The sequence below is a fragment of the Poecile atricapillus genome, chromosome 37 (assembly GCF_030490865.1).
Source record: "Poecile atricapillus isolate bPoeAtr1 chromosome 37, bPoeAtr1.hap1, whole genome shotgun sequence".
Taxonomy (NCBI): Eukaryota; Metazoa; Chordata; class Aves; order Passeriformes; family Paridae; genus Poecile; species Poecile atricapillus.
In genome coordinates this window covers 2129011-2145776 of record NC_081285.1, presented here as the reverse complement: position 1 = coordinate 2145776, position 16766 = coordinate 2129011, and the positions used below count along the sequence as shown (strand labels likewise).

At 59.4% G+C, this 16766-nt stretch overlaps 1 protein-coding gene across 1 annotated transcript in view; it reads right to left on the bottom strand.

Moving 5' to 3' along the window:
- Positions 1-1152: 1152 nt before the first annotated feature.
- LOC131591037 (1-phosphatidylinositol 4,5-bisphosphate phosphodiesterase beta-3-like) overlaps positions 1153-16766 on the bottom strand; it is a 117425-nt gene continuing 101811 nt past the window's right edge. The window contains exons 24-31 of the mRNA XM_058861466.1: positions 16119-16227; positions 15998-16033; positions 14940-15072; positions 6836-6926; positions 5737-5813; positions 4980-5060; positions 1243-1359; positions 1153-1174 (exon numbers count right to left, since the gene is read on the bottom strand). Coding sequence (XP_058717449.1) covers positions 1153-1174; positions 1243-1359; positions 4980-5060; positions 5737-5813; positions 6836-6926; positions 14940-15072; positions 15998-16033; positions 16119-16227 — 666 coding nt within the window. The remainder of the gene's footprint in view (positions 1175-1242; positions 1360-4979; positions 5061-5736; positions 5814-6835; positions 6927-14939; positions 15073-15997; positions 16034-16118; positions 16228-16766) is intronic.

The following is a 16766-nucleotide window of genomic DNA, read 5'->3' as shown; positions in this document are numbered from 1 at the left end:
TCACCCCAAAAACGGGTCAGGGACCCCAAAAACAGGATCAGGGACCCCAAAAATGGGTGAGACACCCCAAAAACGGGTCAGGGACCCCAAAAACGGGATCAGGGACCCCAAAAACGGACAGACACCCCAAAAACGGGTGAGACACCCCAAAAACGGGTCAGGGACCCCAAAAACGGGGTGAGACACCCCAAAAACGGGATCAGGGGACCCCAAAAACGGGTGAGACACCCCAAAAACGGGATCAGGGACCCCAAAAATGGGTGAGACACCCCAAAAATGGGTCAGGGACCCCCAAAAACGGGAGCAGGGACCCCAAAAATGGGTCAGGGACCCCCAAAAACGGGTCAGGGACCCCAAAAACGGGTGAGACACCCCAAAAACGGGCGAGACACCCCAAAAATGGGTCAGGGACCCCAAAAACGGGATCAGGGACCCCAAAAACGGGATCAGGGACCCCAAAAATGGGATCAGGGACCCCAAAAACGGGTCAGGGGACCCCAAAAACGGGAGCAGGGACCCCAAAAATGGGTCAGGGACCCCCAAAAAACGGGTCAGGGACCCCCAAAAACGGGTGAGACACCCCAAAACGGGATCAGGGACCCCAAAAACCTGGGGGTCCCCCGGATGATTTTGGGGTGTTTTGAGGTGTTTTTGGGGTGTTTTGGGGTGTTTTTGGGATGTTTTTGGGTGTTTTAGGGTGTTTGTGTCGTTTTTGGGGTGTTTTGGTCAATTTTGGGTACTTTGGGGTGTTTTAGGGTGTTTTAGGATGTTTTCAGGGTGTTTTTCGGGGTGTTTTTGGGGTGTTTTTGTGGTATTTTTGGGGTGTTTGGGTATTCTAGGGGTGGTTTTGGGGTGTTTGGGGCAGGTTTTAGGGTGTTTTTGGGGTGTTTGGGGCGGTTTGGGGGTGCTTTTGGGGTGATTTTTGGGGTGTTTAAGGTGCTTTAGGGGTGTTTTTGGGTGTTTTTGGGGTGTTTGAGTTGTTTTGGGGGTGTTCTGGGGGTGGTTTTGGGGCGGTTTTGGGGTGTTTGGGGGGGTTTTTGGGGTGTTTTGGGGTGTTTAGGGTGTTTTTGAGGTGTTTTTGGGGTGTTCTGGGGTGTTTTCAGGGTGTTTTCAGGGTGTTTTTGGGGTGTTTTTGGGTGTTTTTGGGGTGTTTTACGGTGTTTCCGGGGTGTTTCTGGGGTGTTTGGGGTGTTTTAGGGTGTTTTGGGGTGTTTTTGGGTGTTTTAGGGTGTTTTTGGGTGTTTTAGGGTGTTTTCAGGGTGTTTTCGGGGTGTTTGGGGCGGTTTTGGGGGTCCCCTCACCCTGCGGATCGATGTCACCGATTCGTTGATGTGGCGCCGGTTGATCTCGGGCAGCTCCCTGGGGGGGGGGAGGGGACGGGGACAATGGAGGGGGGGGGAGGGGCAGCACCCCCAGACCCCCCCCCCAAAACCTGAAACCCCCCCAGGAACCCCCAAACCCCCCAGGAACCCCCAAATTCCCCCCAGGGACCCCCAAATTCCCCCCAGGGACCCCAAAACTCCCCCCCAAGCCCCCCCCGGGACCCCCAAAACCCCCCCAGGGACCCCCAGGACCCCTCAGGGACCCCCAAACTCTGCCCCAAACCCCCTGAGACCCCTCCAGGGACCCCAAACCCCCCCAGGACGCCCCAGGAACCCCCAAACCCCCCCCAGGGACCCCCAAATTCCCCCCAGGGACCCCCAAACTCCCCCCAAACTCCCCCCCAAACCCCCCCAGGGACCCCCAAACCCCCCCCAAACCCCCCAGGGACCCCCAAACTCCCCCCCAAACCCTCCAAACCCCCCCAGGGACCCCCAAACCCCCCCAAACCCCCCAGGGACCCCCAAAACCCTCCAAACCCCCCCAGGGACCCCCGAAAACCCCCCAGGGACCTCCAGGGACCCCCAAATTCCCCCCAGGGACCCCCAAACCCCCCCAAACTCCCCCCTAAACCCCCCCAGGGACCCCCAAAACCCCCCCAGGGACCCCTCAGGGACCCCCAACCCCCCACCAGGACCCCCCAGGGACCCCCAAACTCCCCCCCCTAAACCCCCTGAGACCCCTCCAGGGACCCCCAAAACCCCCCAGGGACCCCCCAAACCCCCCCCAGGGACCCCCAAACTCCCCCCCAAATCCCCCGGACCCCCCCCCCAAAACCCCTCGAGATCCCCAAACCTCCCCAGGGACCCCCAGGGACCCCCAAAACCCCCTCAGGGACCCCCAACCTACCCCCCAGGGACCCCTCAGGGACCCCCAAACTCCCCCCCAAACCCCCTGAGACCCCTCCAGGGACCCTCAAACCCCCCCAGGGACCCCCAATTCCCCTCAGGGACCCCCAAACTCCCTCAGGGACCCCCAGGGACCCCCAAACCCCCCCCAGGGACCCCCAAATTCCCCCCAGGGACCTCCAGGGACCCCCAGGACCCCCAAGCCCCCCCCAGGGACCCCCAAAACCCCCCCAAACCCCCCCAGGGACCCCCCAGGGACCCCCAAACCCCCCCAGGGACCCCCAAATTCCCCCCAGGGACCCCCAAACCCCCCCAGGGACCCCCCAAATTCCCCCCAGGGACCCCCAAACCCCCCCAGGGACCCCCAAATTCCCCCCAGGGACCCCCAGGACCCCCCAAAACCCCCCCCAAACCCCCCCCGGGGACCCCCAAATTCCCCCAGGGACCTCCAGGGACGCCCAAACTCCCCCCCAAACCCCCCCAGGGACCCCTCAGGGACCCCCAAACCCCCCCAGGGACCCCCAAAACCCCCCCAAACCCCCCCCAGGGACCCCCAAAAACCCCCCCAAACCCCCCCAGGGACCCCGAGGACCCCCAAACCCCCCCCAGGGACCCCAAACCCCCCCAGGGACCCCTCAGGGACCCCCAAACCCCCCCAGGGACCCCCAAATTCCCCCCCCAACCCCCCCAGGGACCCCCCAGGGACCCCCAGGACCCCCAGGGACCCCCAAACCCCCCAACCCCCCCCTGGGACCCCCAGGACCCCCCAGGGACCCCCAAACCCCCCCCAGGGACCCCCAAACCCCCTCCAACCCCCCCCCAAACCCCTCCAAACCCTCCCAGGGACCCCCAAATTCCCCCCAGGGACCCCTCAGGGACCCCCAAACCCTGCCCCAAACCCCCCAAATCCCCAGGACCCCCCAGGGACCCCCAGACCTGCCCCAAAACCCCCCCAGGGACCCCCAAACCCCCCCTGGGAACCCCAAATTCCCTCAGGGATCTCTCAGGGACCCCCAAGCCCCCCCCAGGGACCCCAAACTCTCCCCCTAAACCCCCTGAAACCCCTCCAGGGACCCCCAACCCCCCCAGGACCCCCCAGGGACCCCCAAATTCCCCTCAGGAACCCCCAAACTCCCTCAGGGACCTCTCAGGGACCCCCAAACTCCCTCAGGGACCTCCAGGGACCCCCAAACTCCCCCCCAAACCCCCCCAGGGACCCCCCAGGGACCCCCCAGGGACCCCCAAACCCCCCCAAACCCCCCCAGGGACCCCCCAGGGACCCCCAAACTCCCCCCCAGGGACCCCCAAACCCCCCCAGGGACCCCCAAACTCCCCCCAGGGACCTCCAGGGACCCCCAAGCCCCCCCAAACCCCCCCAGTGACCCCCAAAACCCTCCCAGGGACCCCCCAGGGACCCCCAAACCCCCCCCAGGGACCCCCAGGACCCCTAAGGGACCCCCCAAACTCCCCCCCAAACCCCCTGAGACCCCTCCAGGGACCCCCAACCCCCCCAGGACCCCCCAGGACCCCCAAACTCTCCCCAGGGACCCCCAGGGACCCCTCAGGGACCCCCAAAGCCCGGCCAGGGACCCCCAAACCCCCCCAGGGACCCCCAAATTCCCTCAGGGATCTCTCAGGGACCCCCAAACCCCCCCAGGGACCCCCAAACCCCCCCGAGGACCCCCAAATTCCCCCCAGGAACCTCCTCAGGGACCCCCAAACCCCCCCAACCCCCCCTCCAGGACCCCCAAATTCCCTCAGGGACCCCTCAGGGACCCCAACTCCCCCCCAAACCCCCCCGGGGACCCCCAAATTCCCCCCAGGGACCTCCAGGGACCCCCAAACTCCCCCCCCAAACCCCCCCCAGGGACCCCCAGGACCCCCAAACCCCCCCAGGGACCCCCAAATTCCCCCCAGGGACCCCCAAATTCCCTCAGGGACCCCCCCACGGACCCCCAGGACCCCTCGGGGACCCCCAAACCCCCCCAGGGACGCCCAAACTCCCTCAGGGACCCCCCAAACCCCCCCAGGGACCCCAAAACTCCCCCCCAAACCCCTCCAAACCCCCCCCAGGGACCCCCCAAACCCCCCAGGGACCCCCAACCCCCCCCCAAATCCCCCCAGGGACCCCCAAAACCCCCCCAAACCCCCCCAGGACCCCCAAACCCCCCCAGGGACCCCCAAACCCCCCCCCAGGGACCTCCAGGGACCCCCAAACTCCCCCCAAACCCCCCCCAGGGACCCCCAAACCCCCCAGGGACCCCCAAACCCCCCAGGGACCCCCAACCCCCCCCCAGGACCACTCGGGGACCCCCCAATTCCCCCCAGGGACCCCCAAACTCCCCCCTAAACCCCCCCAGGGACCCCTCAGGGACCCCCAAACTCCCCCCAAACCCCCTGAGACCCCTCCAGGGGCCCAAACCCCCCCCAGGACCCCCAGGAACCCCCAAACCCCCCAGGGACCCCCAAATTCCCCCAGGGACCCCCAAAACCCCCCCAGGGACATCCAGGGATCCCCAAAACCTCCCCAGAGACCCCCAAGACCCCCCCAGGGACCCCTCAGGGACCCCCAAATTCCCCCCCAAACCCCCCAGGGACTCCCCAGGGACCCCCAGGACCCCCAAACCCCCCCAAAACCCCCCCAGGACCCCCCAGGGACCCCCAAACCTCCCCCAGGACCCCTCGGGGACCCCCAAACCCCCCCAGGGACCCCCAAACGCCCCCCACCCCCTCCCCTCCCCCCCCCCGTACCCCCCCTGGCGCCCCCCCCGGGCCGCGCTGATGCTGCTGTGGCGCCGCCGTTCCAGAATCTTCTGCAGCTCCTTCTTCTCCCTGGGCCACAAAACCAATCCCAGTTCAGCCCAGTTCATCCCAGTTCATCCCAGTTCATCCCAGTTCAGCCCAGTTCAGCCCAGTTCATCCCAGTTCAGTCCAGTTCAATCCCAGTTCATCCCAGTTCAATCCCAGTTCAGCCCAGTTCAGCCAGTTCAGCCCAGTCCATCCCAGTTCATCCCAGTTCATCCCAGTTCAATCCCAGTTCAGCCCAGTTCAGCCCAGTTCAGCCCAGTTCAGCCCAGTTCAATCCCAGTTCATCCCAGTTCAGCCCAGTCCATCCCAGTCCATCCCAGTTCAGCCCAGTCCATCCCAGTCCATCCCAGTTCATTCCCAGTTCAGCCCAGTCCATCCCAGTTCCCCCCAGTCCCTCCCAGTTCATTCCCAGTCCCTCCCAGTCCCCCCCAGTCCCTCCCAGTCCATCCCAGTCCCTCCCAGTTCCCCCCCAGTCCCTCCCAGTCCCTCCCAGTTTATCCCAGTTCCCCCCCAGTCCCTCCCAGTCCCTCCCAGTTTATCCCAGTTTCCCCCCAGTCCCTCCCAGTTTCCCCAGTCCCTCCCAGTTCCCCCCCAGTCCCTCCCAGTCCCTCCCAGTCCATTCCCAGTTCCCCCCCAGTCCCCCCCAATGCCCTCCCAGTCCCCCCCAGTCCCTCCCAGTTTATCCCAGTTTCCCCAGTACCTCTCACTGGTTTGGCGCAGCCGTTTGAGCTGGGCCTGCTGAGCCTCCAGCGCCACCTCCTGGAGCCGCTGCTGGGCCTGCACCAGTATGGACCAGTATAAACCAGTATGGACCAGTATAAACCAGTATGGACCAGTATAAACCAGTATGGACCAGTATGGACCAGTATGGACCAGTATAAACCAGTATAAACCAGTATAAACCAGTATAAACCAGTACCTCCCGCAGCTGTTCCCGTCTCCTCCCCAGTCCCTCCCAGTATAAACCAGTATAAACCAGTATAAACCAGTATAAACCAGTATAAACCAGTATAACCAGTACCTCCCGCAGCTGTTCCCGTCTCCTCCCCAGTCCCTCCCAGTATAAACCAGTATAAACCAGTATAAACCAGTATAAACCAGTATAAACCAGTATAAACCAGTATAAACCAGTATAACCAGTACCTCCCGCAGCTGTTCCCGTCTCCTCCCCAGTTCCCCCCAGTATAAACCAGTATAAACCAGTATAAACCAGTATAAACCAGTATAAACCAGTATAAACCAGTATAAACCAGTACCTCTCTCAGCTGTTCCCGTCTCCTCCCCAGTTCCCCCCAGTATAAACCAGTATAAACCAGTATAAACCAGTACCTCTCTCAGCTGTTCCCGTCTCCTCCCCAGTTCCCCCCAGTATAAACCAGTATAAACCAGTATAAACCAGTATAAACCAGTATAAACCAGTATAACCAGTATAAACCAGTATAAACCAGTATAAACCAGTATAAACAGTATAAACCAGTATAAACCAGTATAAACCAGTATAAACCAGTATAAACCAGTATAAACCAGTATAAACCAGTACCTCCCGCAGCTGTTCCCGTCTCCTCCCCAGTCCCTCCCAGTATAAACCAGTATAAACCAGTATAAACCAGTATAAACCAGTATAAACCAGTATAAACCAGTATAAACCAGTATAAACCAGTATAACCAGTATAAACCAGTATAAACCAGTATAAACCAGTATAACCAGTATAAACCAGTATAAACCAGTATAAACCAGTATAACCCAGTATAAACCAGTATAACCAGTATAAACCAGTATAAACCAGTATAACCAGTACCTCTCTCAGCTGTTCCCGTCTCCTCCCGAGCTCTCTCCGCTTTTGCTCCTCCCGCAGCTGCAGCAGCGGCCCCGCCCCCTCCGGGCCCGCGCTGGGGAGAGAGGAGGGAATGGGGAACCCGAAATCCCGGAATGGACACCCCGAAATCCGGGAATGGACACCCCGAAATCCGGGAATGGGAACGAATCCAGGGAATGGGAACGAATCCAGGGAATTCCCGAATTCCAGGAATTCCCAAAATCCGGGAATTCCAAAATCCCAAAATCCCGGGGATCCCAAATTCCGGGAATGGGACCCCAAATCCAGGGAATTCCCAAATCCCAAAATCCAGGAATGGGACCCGAAATCCAGGGAATTCCCAAATCCGGGAATGGGAACGAATCCAGGGAATTCCCAAAATCCCAAAATCCGGGAATTCCCAAAATCCGGGAATGGGGAATGAATCCAGGGAATGGGGACCCAAATCCAGGGAATGGGGAATGAATCCAGGAATTCCCAAAATCCCCAAATCCGGGAATGGGGAACGAATCCAGGGAATGGGAACGAATCCAGGGAATTCCCAAAATCCCAAAATCCGGGAATGGGACCCCAAAATCCCGGAATGGACACCCCGAAATCCCGGAATGGGAACCCCGAAATCCCGGAATGGGAACCCTGAAATCCCGGAATGGACACCCCGAAATCCGGGAATGGCGAACCCCGAAATCCCGGAATGGACACCCCGAAATCCCGGAATGGGACCCCAAAATCCCGGGAATGGGAACCCTGAAATCCCGGAATGGGAACCGAAATCCGGGAATGGGACCCCAAAATCCAGGGAATTCCCAAAATCCGGGAATGGGACCCAAAATCCCGGGAATTCCCAAAATCCGGGAATGGGGACCCCAAAATCCGGGAATGGGGACCCCATAATCCGGGAATGGGACCCGAAATCCCGGAATGGGAACCCCGAAATCCCGGAATGGATCCCCCGAAATCCCGGAATGGGAACCCCGAAATCCGGGAATGGGAACCCCGAAATCCCGGAATGGACACCCCGAAATCCCGGAATGGGAACCCCGAAATCCCGGAATGGGAACCCCGAAATCCCGGAATGGACACCCCGAAATCCGGGAATGGAAACCCCGAAATCCGGGAATGGGAACCCGAAATCCGGGAATGGGAACCCCGAAATCCCGGAATGGGACCCGAAATCCGGGAATGGGACCCGAAATCCGGGAATGGGAACCCTGAAATCCCGGAATGGGGAACCCTGAAATCCCGGAATGGACACCCCGAAATCCCGGAATGGACACCCCGAAATCCCGGAATGGGGAACCCTGAAATCCCGGAATGGGAACCCCGAAATCCCGGAATGGACACCCCGAAATCCGGGAATGGGAACCCGAAATCCGGGAATGGGAACCTGAAATCCCGGAATGGGAACCCGAAATCCCGGAATGGGAACCCGAAATCCCGGAATGGGAACCCCGAAATCCGGGAATGGGGAACCCGAAATCCCGGAATGGGACCCGAAATCCGGGAATGGGAACCCCGAAATCCCGGAATGGACACCCCGAAATCCCGGAATGGACACCCCGAAATCCCGGAATGGGAATGAAATCCAGGGAATTCCCAAACTCCGGGAATGGGGACCCCAAAATCCGGGAATGGGGAACGAATCCAGGGAATTCCCAAAATCCAGGGAATGGGGAATGAATCCAGGGAATTCCCGAATTCCCGAAATTCCGGGAATTCCCAAAATCCCAAAATCCGGGAATGGGACCCCAAAATCCGGGAATGGGGACCCAAATCCAGGGAATGGGGAATGAATCCAGGAATTCCCAAAATCCCCAAATCCGGGAATGGGGAACGAATCCAGGGAATGGGAACGAATCCAGGGAATTCCCAAAATCCCAAAATCCGGGAATGGGACCCCAAATTCCGGGAATTCCCAAAATCCGGGAATGGGGACCCGAATCCAGGGAATCCCAAAATCCGGGAATTCCCAAAATCCCGGGAATGGGACCCGAAATCCGGGAATGGGACCCGAAATCCCGGGAATTCCCAAATCCCAAATTCCGGGAATGGGACCCGAAATCCCGGGAATGGGACCCCAAAATCCGGGAATTCTCAAATCCCAAAATCCGGGAATGGGACCCCAAAATCCGGGAATTCTCAAATCCCAAAATCCGGGAATGGGACCCGAAATTCCAGGAATTCCCAAAATCCGGGAATGGGGACCCCGAAATCCCGGGAATTCCCAAAATCCGGGAATGGGACCCCAAATCCCAGGAATGGGACCCCAAAATCCGGGAATGGGACCCGAAATCCAGGAATTCCCAAATCCGGGAATGGGGACCCCAAAATCCGGGAATGGGACCCCAAAATCCGGGAATGGGACCCAAAATCTGGGAATTCCCAAAATCCGGGAATGGGGACCCCAAAATCCCAGGAATTCCCCAAAATCCCAAATCCCGGGAACCCCAAAATCCCGGGAACAGCAGGAATTGGGGACCCCGAAATCCCGGGAATTCCCAAAATCCCGGGAAATCCCAATCCTGGGACGGGAATGGGAGCCAAAATCCCAGGAATTCCCAAATCCCAAATCCCGGGAATTCCCAAATCCCGGGAACCCCAAATCCCGGGAAATCCAAATCCTGGAACCCCCAAATCCCGGGAATTCCCAAATCCCGGGAACCCCAAATCCCGGGAAATCCAAATCCTGGGATGGGAATGGGACCCAAAATCCCGGGAATTCCCAAATCCCAAATCCCGGGAATCCCAAATCCCGGGAACCCCAAAATCCCGGGAACGGGACGGGAATAGGGACCCCAAACCCCGGGAATTCCCAAACCCCGGGAATCCCGGGAAATCCAAATCCTGGGACGGGAATGGGACCCAAAATCCCGGGAATTCCCAAATCCCAAATCCCGGGAACCCCAAAATCCCGGGAATAGGGACCCCAAATCCCGGGAAATCCCAAAGCCCGGGAACCCCAAATTCCCGGGAAATCCAAATCCCGGGAATTCCCAAACCCCGGGAACCCCAAATCCCGGGAAATCCCAAACCCCGGGAAATCCCAAATCCCGGGAATTCCCAAATCCCGGGAATTCCCAAACCCCGGGAACCCCAAATCCCGGGAATTCCCAATCCCGGGAACCCCAAATCCCGGGAATTCCCAAACCCCGGGAATTCCTAAATCCTGGAACCCCAAATCCCGGGAATTCCCAAACCCCGGGAACCCCAAACCCCGGGAACCCCAAACCCCGGGAAAACCCAAATCCCGGGAATTCCCAAATCCTGGAACCCCCAAATCCCGGGAATTCCCAAACTCCGGGAACCCCAAATCCCGGGAATTCCCAAACTCCGGGAACCCCAAATCCCGGGAATTCCCAAATCTGGAACCCCAAATCCCGGGAATCCCAAACCCCGGGAACCCCAAACCCCGGGAACCCCAAATCCCAGGGAATCCCAAATCCCAGGAATTCCCAAATCCTGAAACCCCCAAATCCCGGGAATTCCCAAACCCCGGGAAATCCCAAATCCCGGGAATCCCAAACCCCGGGAATTCCCAATCCCGGGAAATCCCAAATCCCGGGAAATCCCAAATCCCGGGAAAACCCAAATCCCGGGAATTCCCAATCCCGGGAAATCCCAAATCCCGGGAAAACCCAAATCCCGGGAAAACCCAAATCCCGGGAATTCCCAATCCCGGAAACCCCAAATCCCGGGAACCCCAAATCCCGGGAAATCCCAAATCCCGGGAAATCCAAACCCCGGGAACCCCAAATCCCGGGAACAGCAGGAATTGGGGACCGCAAAATCCCAGGAATCCCAAATCCCGGGAACCCCAAATCCCAGGAATTCCCAAATCCTGAAACCCCAAATCCCGGCAAAACCCAAATCCCGGGAAATCCCAAATCCCGGGAAAACCCAAACCCCGGGAATTCCCAAATCCCAGGGAATCCCAAACTCTGGGAATCCCAAATCCCGGGAATTCCCAAACCCCGGGAAATCCCAAATCCCGGGAATTCCCAAATCCCGGGAAATCCCAAATCCCGGGAATTCCCAAATCCCGGGAATTCCCAAATCCCGGGAAATCCCAAATCCCGGGAATTCCCAAATCCCGGGAATTCCCAAATTCCCGGGAATTCCGAGCTCAGCCCCCCCGGGATTGGTTGTGCCCCTCCCCCCCCCCCCCCGTTTTTGGGCGGATTTTGGGATCTTTTGGAGCTCCCGGGAGGGAAATTCGGGATTTTCCAGCGGCTCCGGGGCCCCCCCGGGGGTTTGGGGGTCCCGCGGGGGTCGGGGGGGGCTCGGGGGGATTTGGGGGGGATTTGGGGGGGTTTAGGGGGGGGTTTGGGGGCTTTGGGGGGATTTTGGGGGGATTTGGGGTGGTTTAGGGGGGATTTCGGGGGGGTTTGGGGCAGTTTCGGGGGGGGTTTTGGAAGGATTTGGGGGGTTTTGGGGCGGTTTTGGGGCAGTTTTGGGGGGGTTTTGGGGTCCCGCAGGGGTTTTGGGGGGGCTCAGGGGGATTTGGGGGGTTTTGGGGCGGTTTTGGGGGGATTTCGGGGGGGTTTGGGGCGGTTTTGGGGGGGTTCGGGGGGGGATTTAGGGGGGTTCTGGGGGATTTTGGGGGGATTTGGGGCGGTTTTGGGGTCCCGCAGGGGTTTTGGGGGGCTCGGGGGGGGATTTGGGGGGGTTTCGGGGGGGGTTTGGGGCAGTTTCGGGGGGGTTTTGGGGGGGTTTGGGGCGGTTTTGGGGGGATTTGGGGCGGTTTCAGGGGTGGTTTTGGGGGGGTTTTGGGGCGGTTTTGGGGTCCCGCAGGGGTTTTGGGGGGGCTCGGGGGGTTTGGGGGATTTGGGGGGATTTGAGGGGGTTTTGGGGCGGTTTAGGGGGGGATTTCGGGGGGATTTGGGGGGGATTTGGGGCGGTTTCGGGGGGGGTTGGGGCGGTTTGGGGGGGCTCGGGGGGGTTTGGGGGTTTTGGGGCGGTTTTGGGAGGGGTTGGGGTGGTTTCGGGGGGGTTTGGGGCGGTTTAGGGGGCTCAGGGGGGTTTGGGGCGGTTTTGGGGGCGTTTGGGGCGGTTTCAGGGGCGGTTTTGGGGGGGTTTTGAGGCGGTTTTGGGGTCCCGCAGGGGTTTTGGGGGGGCTCGGGGGGGGATTTGGGGGGTTTTGGGGCGGTTTTGGGGGGGTTTTGGGGCGGTTCTGGGGGGATTTCGGGGGGGTTTTGGGGCGGTTTTGGGGTCCTGCAGGGATTTTGGGGGAGCTCGGGGGGTTTTGGGGCAGTTTCGTGGGGGCTCGGGGGGGTTTTGGGGGGGATTTCGGGGCGGTTTTGGGGGGGTTTTGGGGTCCCGCAGGGGTTTTGGGGGGGCTCGGGGGGGTTTTGGGGGGGTTTAGGGGGGATTTGGGGCAGTTTTGGGGGGGTTTGGGGCGGTTTTGGGGTCCCGCAGGAGTTTTGGGGTGGTTTTGGGGTGTTTTGGGCGGTTTTGGGGCAGTATTGGGGGTGTTCCGGGCAGTTTCGGGGGTGTTTCAGGGTGTTCCAGGGGGTTTCAGGGGGTTTCGGGGTGTTTTGGGCAGTTCTGGGCAGTTTTGGGGCAGTTTCAGGGTGTTCCACGGGGTTTTGGGTGTTCCAGACAGTTTTGGGGTGTTTCAGGCAGTTTTGGGGGTGTTTCAGGGTTTTTTGGGCAGTTTTGGGGCAGTATTGGGGGTGTTTTGGACGGTTTTGGGGGTGTTTCAGGCAGTTTTGGGGCAGTTTCAGGGTGTTCCGGGCGGTTTTGGGGTGGTTTTGGGGGTGTCCCAGGAAGTTTTGGGGCTGTTCTGGGTGGTTTCGGGGTGTTTCAGGCAGTTTTGGGGGTGTTTCAGGGTGTTCCGGGCAGTTTCAGGGCTGTTCCGGGCGGTTTTGGGGTGGTTTTGGGGGTGTTTCAGGGTGTTTTGGGCAGTTTTGGGGCAGTATTGGGGGTGTTCCGGGCGGTTTTGGGGCGGTTTCAGGGTGTTTTGGACGGTTTTGGGGGTGTTTCAGGCAGTTTCAGGGCAGTTTCAGGGTGTTCCAGGTGGTGTTGGGGTGGTTTCAGGGTGTTTCAGGGCAGTTTGGGGGAGGTTTCAGGGTGTTCTGGGGGGTTTTGGGGGTGTTTCAGGGAGTTCCAGGGGGTTTCAGGGTGTTCTGGGGTGTTTTGGGGTGGTTTCAGGGTGTTCCAGGTGGTTTTGGGGTGGTTTCAGGGTGTTCCGGGCAGTTTCGGGGCAGTTTCAGGGTGTTCCGGGTGGTTTTGGGGTGGTTTCAGGGTGTTTCGGGCAGTTTCGGGGCAGTTTCAGGGTGTTCTGGGGGATTTTGGGGCAGTTTCAGGCTGTTTCGGGCAGTTTCGGGGCAGTTTCAGGGTGTTCTGGGGGGTTTTGGGGGTGTTTCAGGGAGTTCTAGGGGGTTTCAGGGTGTCCCGGGGGGTTTCAGGGCAGTTTCAGGGTGTTCCAGGTGGTTTTGGGGTGGTTTCAGGGTGTTCCGGGCAGTTTTGGGGCAGTTTCAGGGTGTTTCGGGCAGTTTTGGGGGCGTTTTGGGGCAGTTTCAGGGTGTTCCAGGTGGTTTTGGGGTGGTTTCAGGGTGTTTCGGGCAGTTTGGGGGAGGTTTCAGGGTGTTCCGGGGGGTTTTGGGGTGGTTTCAGGGTGTTTCAGGCAGTTTTGGGGGTGTTTTGGGGGTGTTCCAGGGGGTTTCAGGGCAGTTTCATGGTGTTCCAGGTGGTTTTGGGGTGGTTTCAGGGTGTTTCGGGCAGTTTCGGGGCAGTTTCAGGGTGTTTCAGGCAGTTTTGGGGTGGTTTCAGGGTGTTCCAGGCAGTTTCGGGGTGTTTCAGGCAGTTTTGGGGGTGTTCCAGGGGGTTTCAGGCCAGTTTCAGGGTGTTTTGGGCAGTTTCGGGGCAGTTTCAGGGTGTTTCGGGCAGTTTCGGGGCAGTTTCAGGGTGTTCCAGGTGGTTTTGGGGTGGTTTCAGGGTGTTTCAGGGCAGTTTGGGGGTGTTTCAGGGTGTTTTGGGCAGTTTTGGGGCAGTATTGGGCGTGTTCCGGGCGGTTTTGGGGCGGTTTCAGGGCGTTTTGGACGGTTTTGGGAGTGTTTCAGGCGGTTTCGGGGGTGTTTCAGGGTGTTCCGGGGGGTTTCAGGGTGTTCCGGGCAGTTTTGGGGGTTTCAGGCGGTTTTGGGGGTGTTCCAGGGGGTTTCAGGCCAGTTTCAGGGTGTTTCAGGCAGTTTCAGGGCAGTTTCAGGGTGTTTTGGGCAGTTTCGGGGCAGTTTCAGGGTGTTCCAGGTGGTTTTGGGGTGGTTTCAGGGTGTTTCGGGCAGTTTGGGGGAGGTTTCAGGGTGTTTTGGGCAGTTTTGGGGCAGTATTGGGGGTGTTCCGGGCGGTTTTGGGGGTGTTTCAGGGTGTTTTGGATGGTTTTGGGAGTGTTTCAGGCGGTTTTGGGGGTGTTTCAGGGTGTTCCGGGGGGTTTCAGGGTGTTCAGGGGGAGGGTTGGGGTGGTTTCAGGGTGTTCTGGGCAGTTTTGGGGGTGTTTTGAGGGTGTTTCAGGGTGTTTCGGGCAGTTTCAGGGCAGTTTCAGGGAGTTCCAGGGGGTTTCAGGGTGTTCTGGGGGGGGGTTGGGGTGGTTTCAGGGTGTTCTGGGCAGTTTTGGGGGCGTTTCAGGGGTGTTTCAGGGTGTTTCGGGGCAGTTTGGGGGAGGTTTCAGGGTGTTTTGGGCGGTTTTGGGGGTGTTCCGGGCAGTTTCGGGGTGTTCTGGGGGGTTTTGGGGCAGTTTCAGAGTGTTCTGGGGGGTTTTGGGGGTGTTTCAGGGAGTTCCAGGGGGTTTCAGGGTGTTCTGGGGGGGGGTTGGGGTGGTTTCAGGGTGTTCCAGGTGGTTTGGGGGAGGTTTCAGGGTGTTCTGGGGGGTTTCGGGGGTGTTTCAGGGTGTCCCGGGGGGTTTTGGGGTGGTTTCAGGGTGTTTCGGGCAGTTTCGGGGGTGTTTCGGGGGTGTTTCAGGGTGTTCCGGGGGGTTTTGGGGTGGTTTCAGGGTGTTTTGGGCAGTTTCGGAGCAGTTTCAGGGTGTTTCGGGCAGTTTTGGGGGCGTTTCGGGGGTGTTTCAGGGTGTTCCGGGGGGGTTTCGGGGTCCCACCTGCGCCGGTGCAGCGCCAGGAGCCGCCTCAGGTGTTTCTTGCGGAGCCGCTCCAGGTCCCGGCGCTGCCGCTTGAGCAGCTTCAGGTACCCCCGGTGCTGCCTGAGCGCCTCCAGCGGCTCCGGGGACACCTCTGGGCCCAAAATCACCCCAAAATCAGCAAAAATCACCCCCAAATCACCCCAAAATCACCCCAAACCACCCCAAAAACAGCAAAAATCACCCCAAAATCACCCCAAAATCACCCCAAATCACCCCAAAATCACCCAAAATCACCCCAAATCACCCCAAATCACCCCAAAATCACTTCTGGGACCCCAAATCACCCCAAAATCTCCCAAAATCATCCCAAATCACCCCAAAATTAACCCAAAATCAACGGGGGAATGCAAAATCAGCCAAAATCACCCCAAAATCACTCAAAATCACCCCAAAATCAGCAAAAATCACCCCAAAATCACCCCAAATCACCCCAAAATCAACGGGGGAACCCAAAATCACCCCAAAATCATTGGGAGGAAACCCAAAATCACCCCAAAATCACCCCAAATCACCCCAACAGCACCCGGAGGGTTTTGGGGGTCCCGGGGGGGGGGGTTTTGGGGGTCCCCCCGGTGTTTTTTGGGTGGTTTTGGGTTTTTTTGGGGTGTTTTTGGGGTTTTTGGGGTGTTTTGGGGTGTTTGGGGTTTTTGGGGGTTTTTTGGGGTGTTTTTTTGGGGTTTTTTGGGGTTTTTTTGGTGTTTTGGGGGATTTTGGGCTTTTTGGGGTTTTTGGGGTGTTTTCGGGGTTTTTTTGGGGTGGTTTTGGGGTTTTTGAGGTTTTTGGGGTGTTTTGGGGGTTTTTGGGCTTTTTGAGGTGTCTTTGGGGTTTTTCGGTGTTTTTGGTGTTTTTTGGGGTGGTTTTTGGGTGTTTTTTGGGGGTTTTTGGGGTTTTTGGGGTGTTTTTGGGTTTTTTGTGGTGTTTTTGGGGTTTTTTGGGGTGTTTTTGGGGTGTTTTTGGGGGGTTTTTGGGGTGTTCTTGGGTGTTTTTGGGCTGTTTTTGGGTGTTTTCGGAGTTACCTGTCAGGACGGTGGCGATGAGGTCGCTGCGCTGCCCTGGGGGGGTCACCCGGAATCAGCAGAATTTGGGGTTTTCCCCCCAAAATTTGGGGTCCCCCCCCCAACCCCTCCCCCCACTTACCTGGGCTGGGGGTGGGGGCGGGGCCGGGAGGGGGAGGGGCGCGGGGCTCCGGGGGGGGGGAGGGGCCCCCCAAATCCTGGGGGCTCTGCTGGGGCCTCTCGGGGCTGTCCTGGGAGGGGATGGGGGGGGTCAGGGCACCCCAAAATTACCCGGGACCCCCCCAAATCCACCCAGGAACCCCAAAATCCACCCAGGAACCCCAAAAACCAGCAGGGACCCCCCAAATCCACCCAGGAACCCCCAAAAATCCACCCGGGACCCCCAAAATCCACCCGGGAACCCCCAAATTCCACCCGGGAACCCCAAAAACCACCCGGGACCCCCCAAATCCATCCGGGAACCCCAAAATCCACCCGGGACCCCCCAAATCCACCCAGGAACCCCAAAATCCACCTGGGACCCCCCAAATCCACCCAGGAACCCCCAAAAACCACCTGGGAACCCCCAAATCCACCCAGGAAACCCCAAAATCCACCCAGGAACCCCAAAATCCACCTGGGATCCCCCAAATCCACCCGGGACCCCCCAAAATCCACCCGGGACCCCCCAGACCCCCCAAATCTCCCCCCAACATCCAAAATCTCCCCCCACCCCCACCCTGGGGGACCCCCGGCTTTGGGAACCCCTCCACACCTCGGGGTCCCTCCC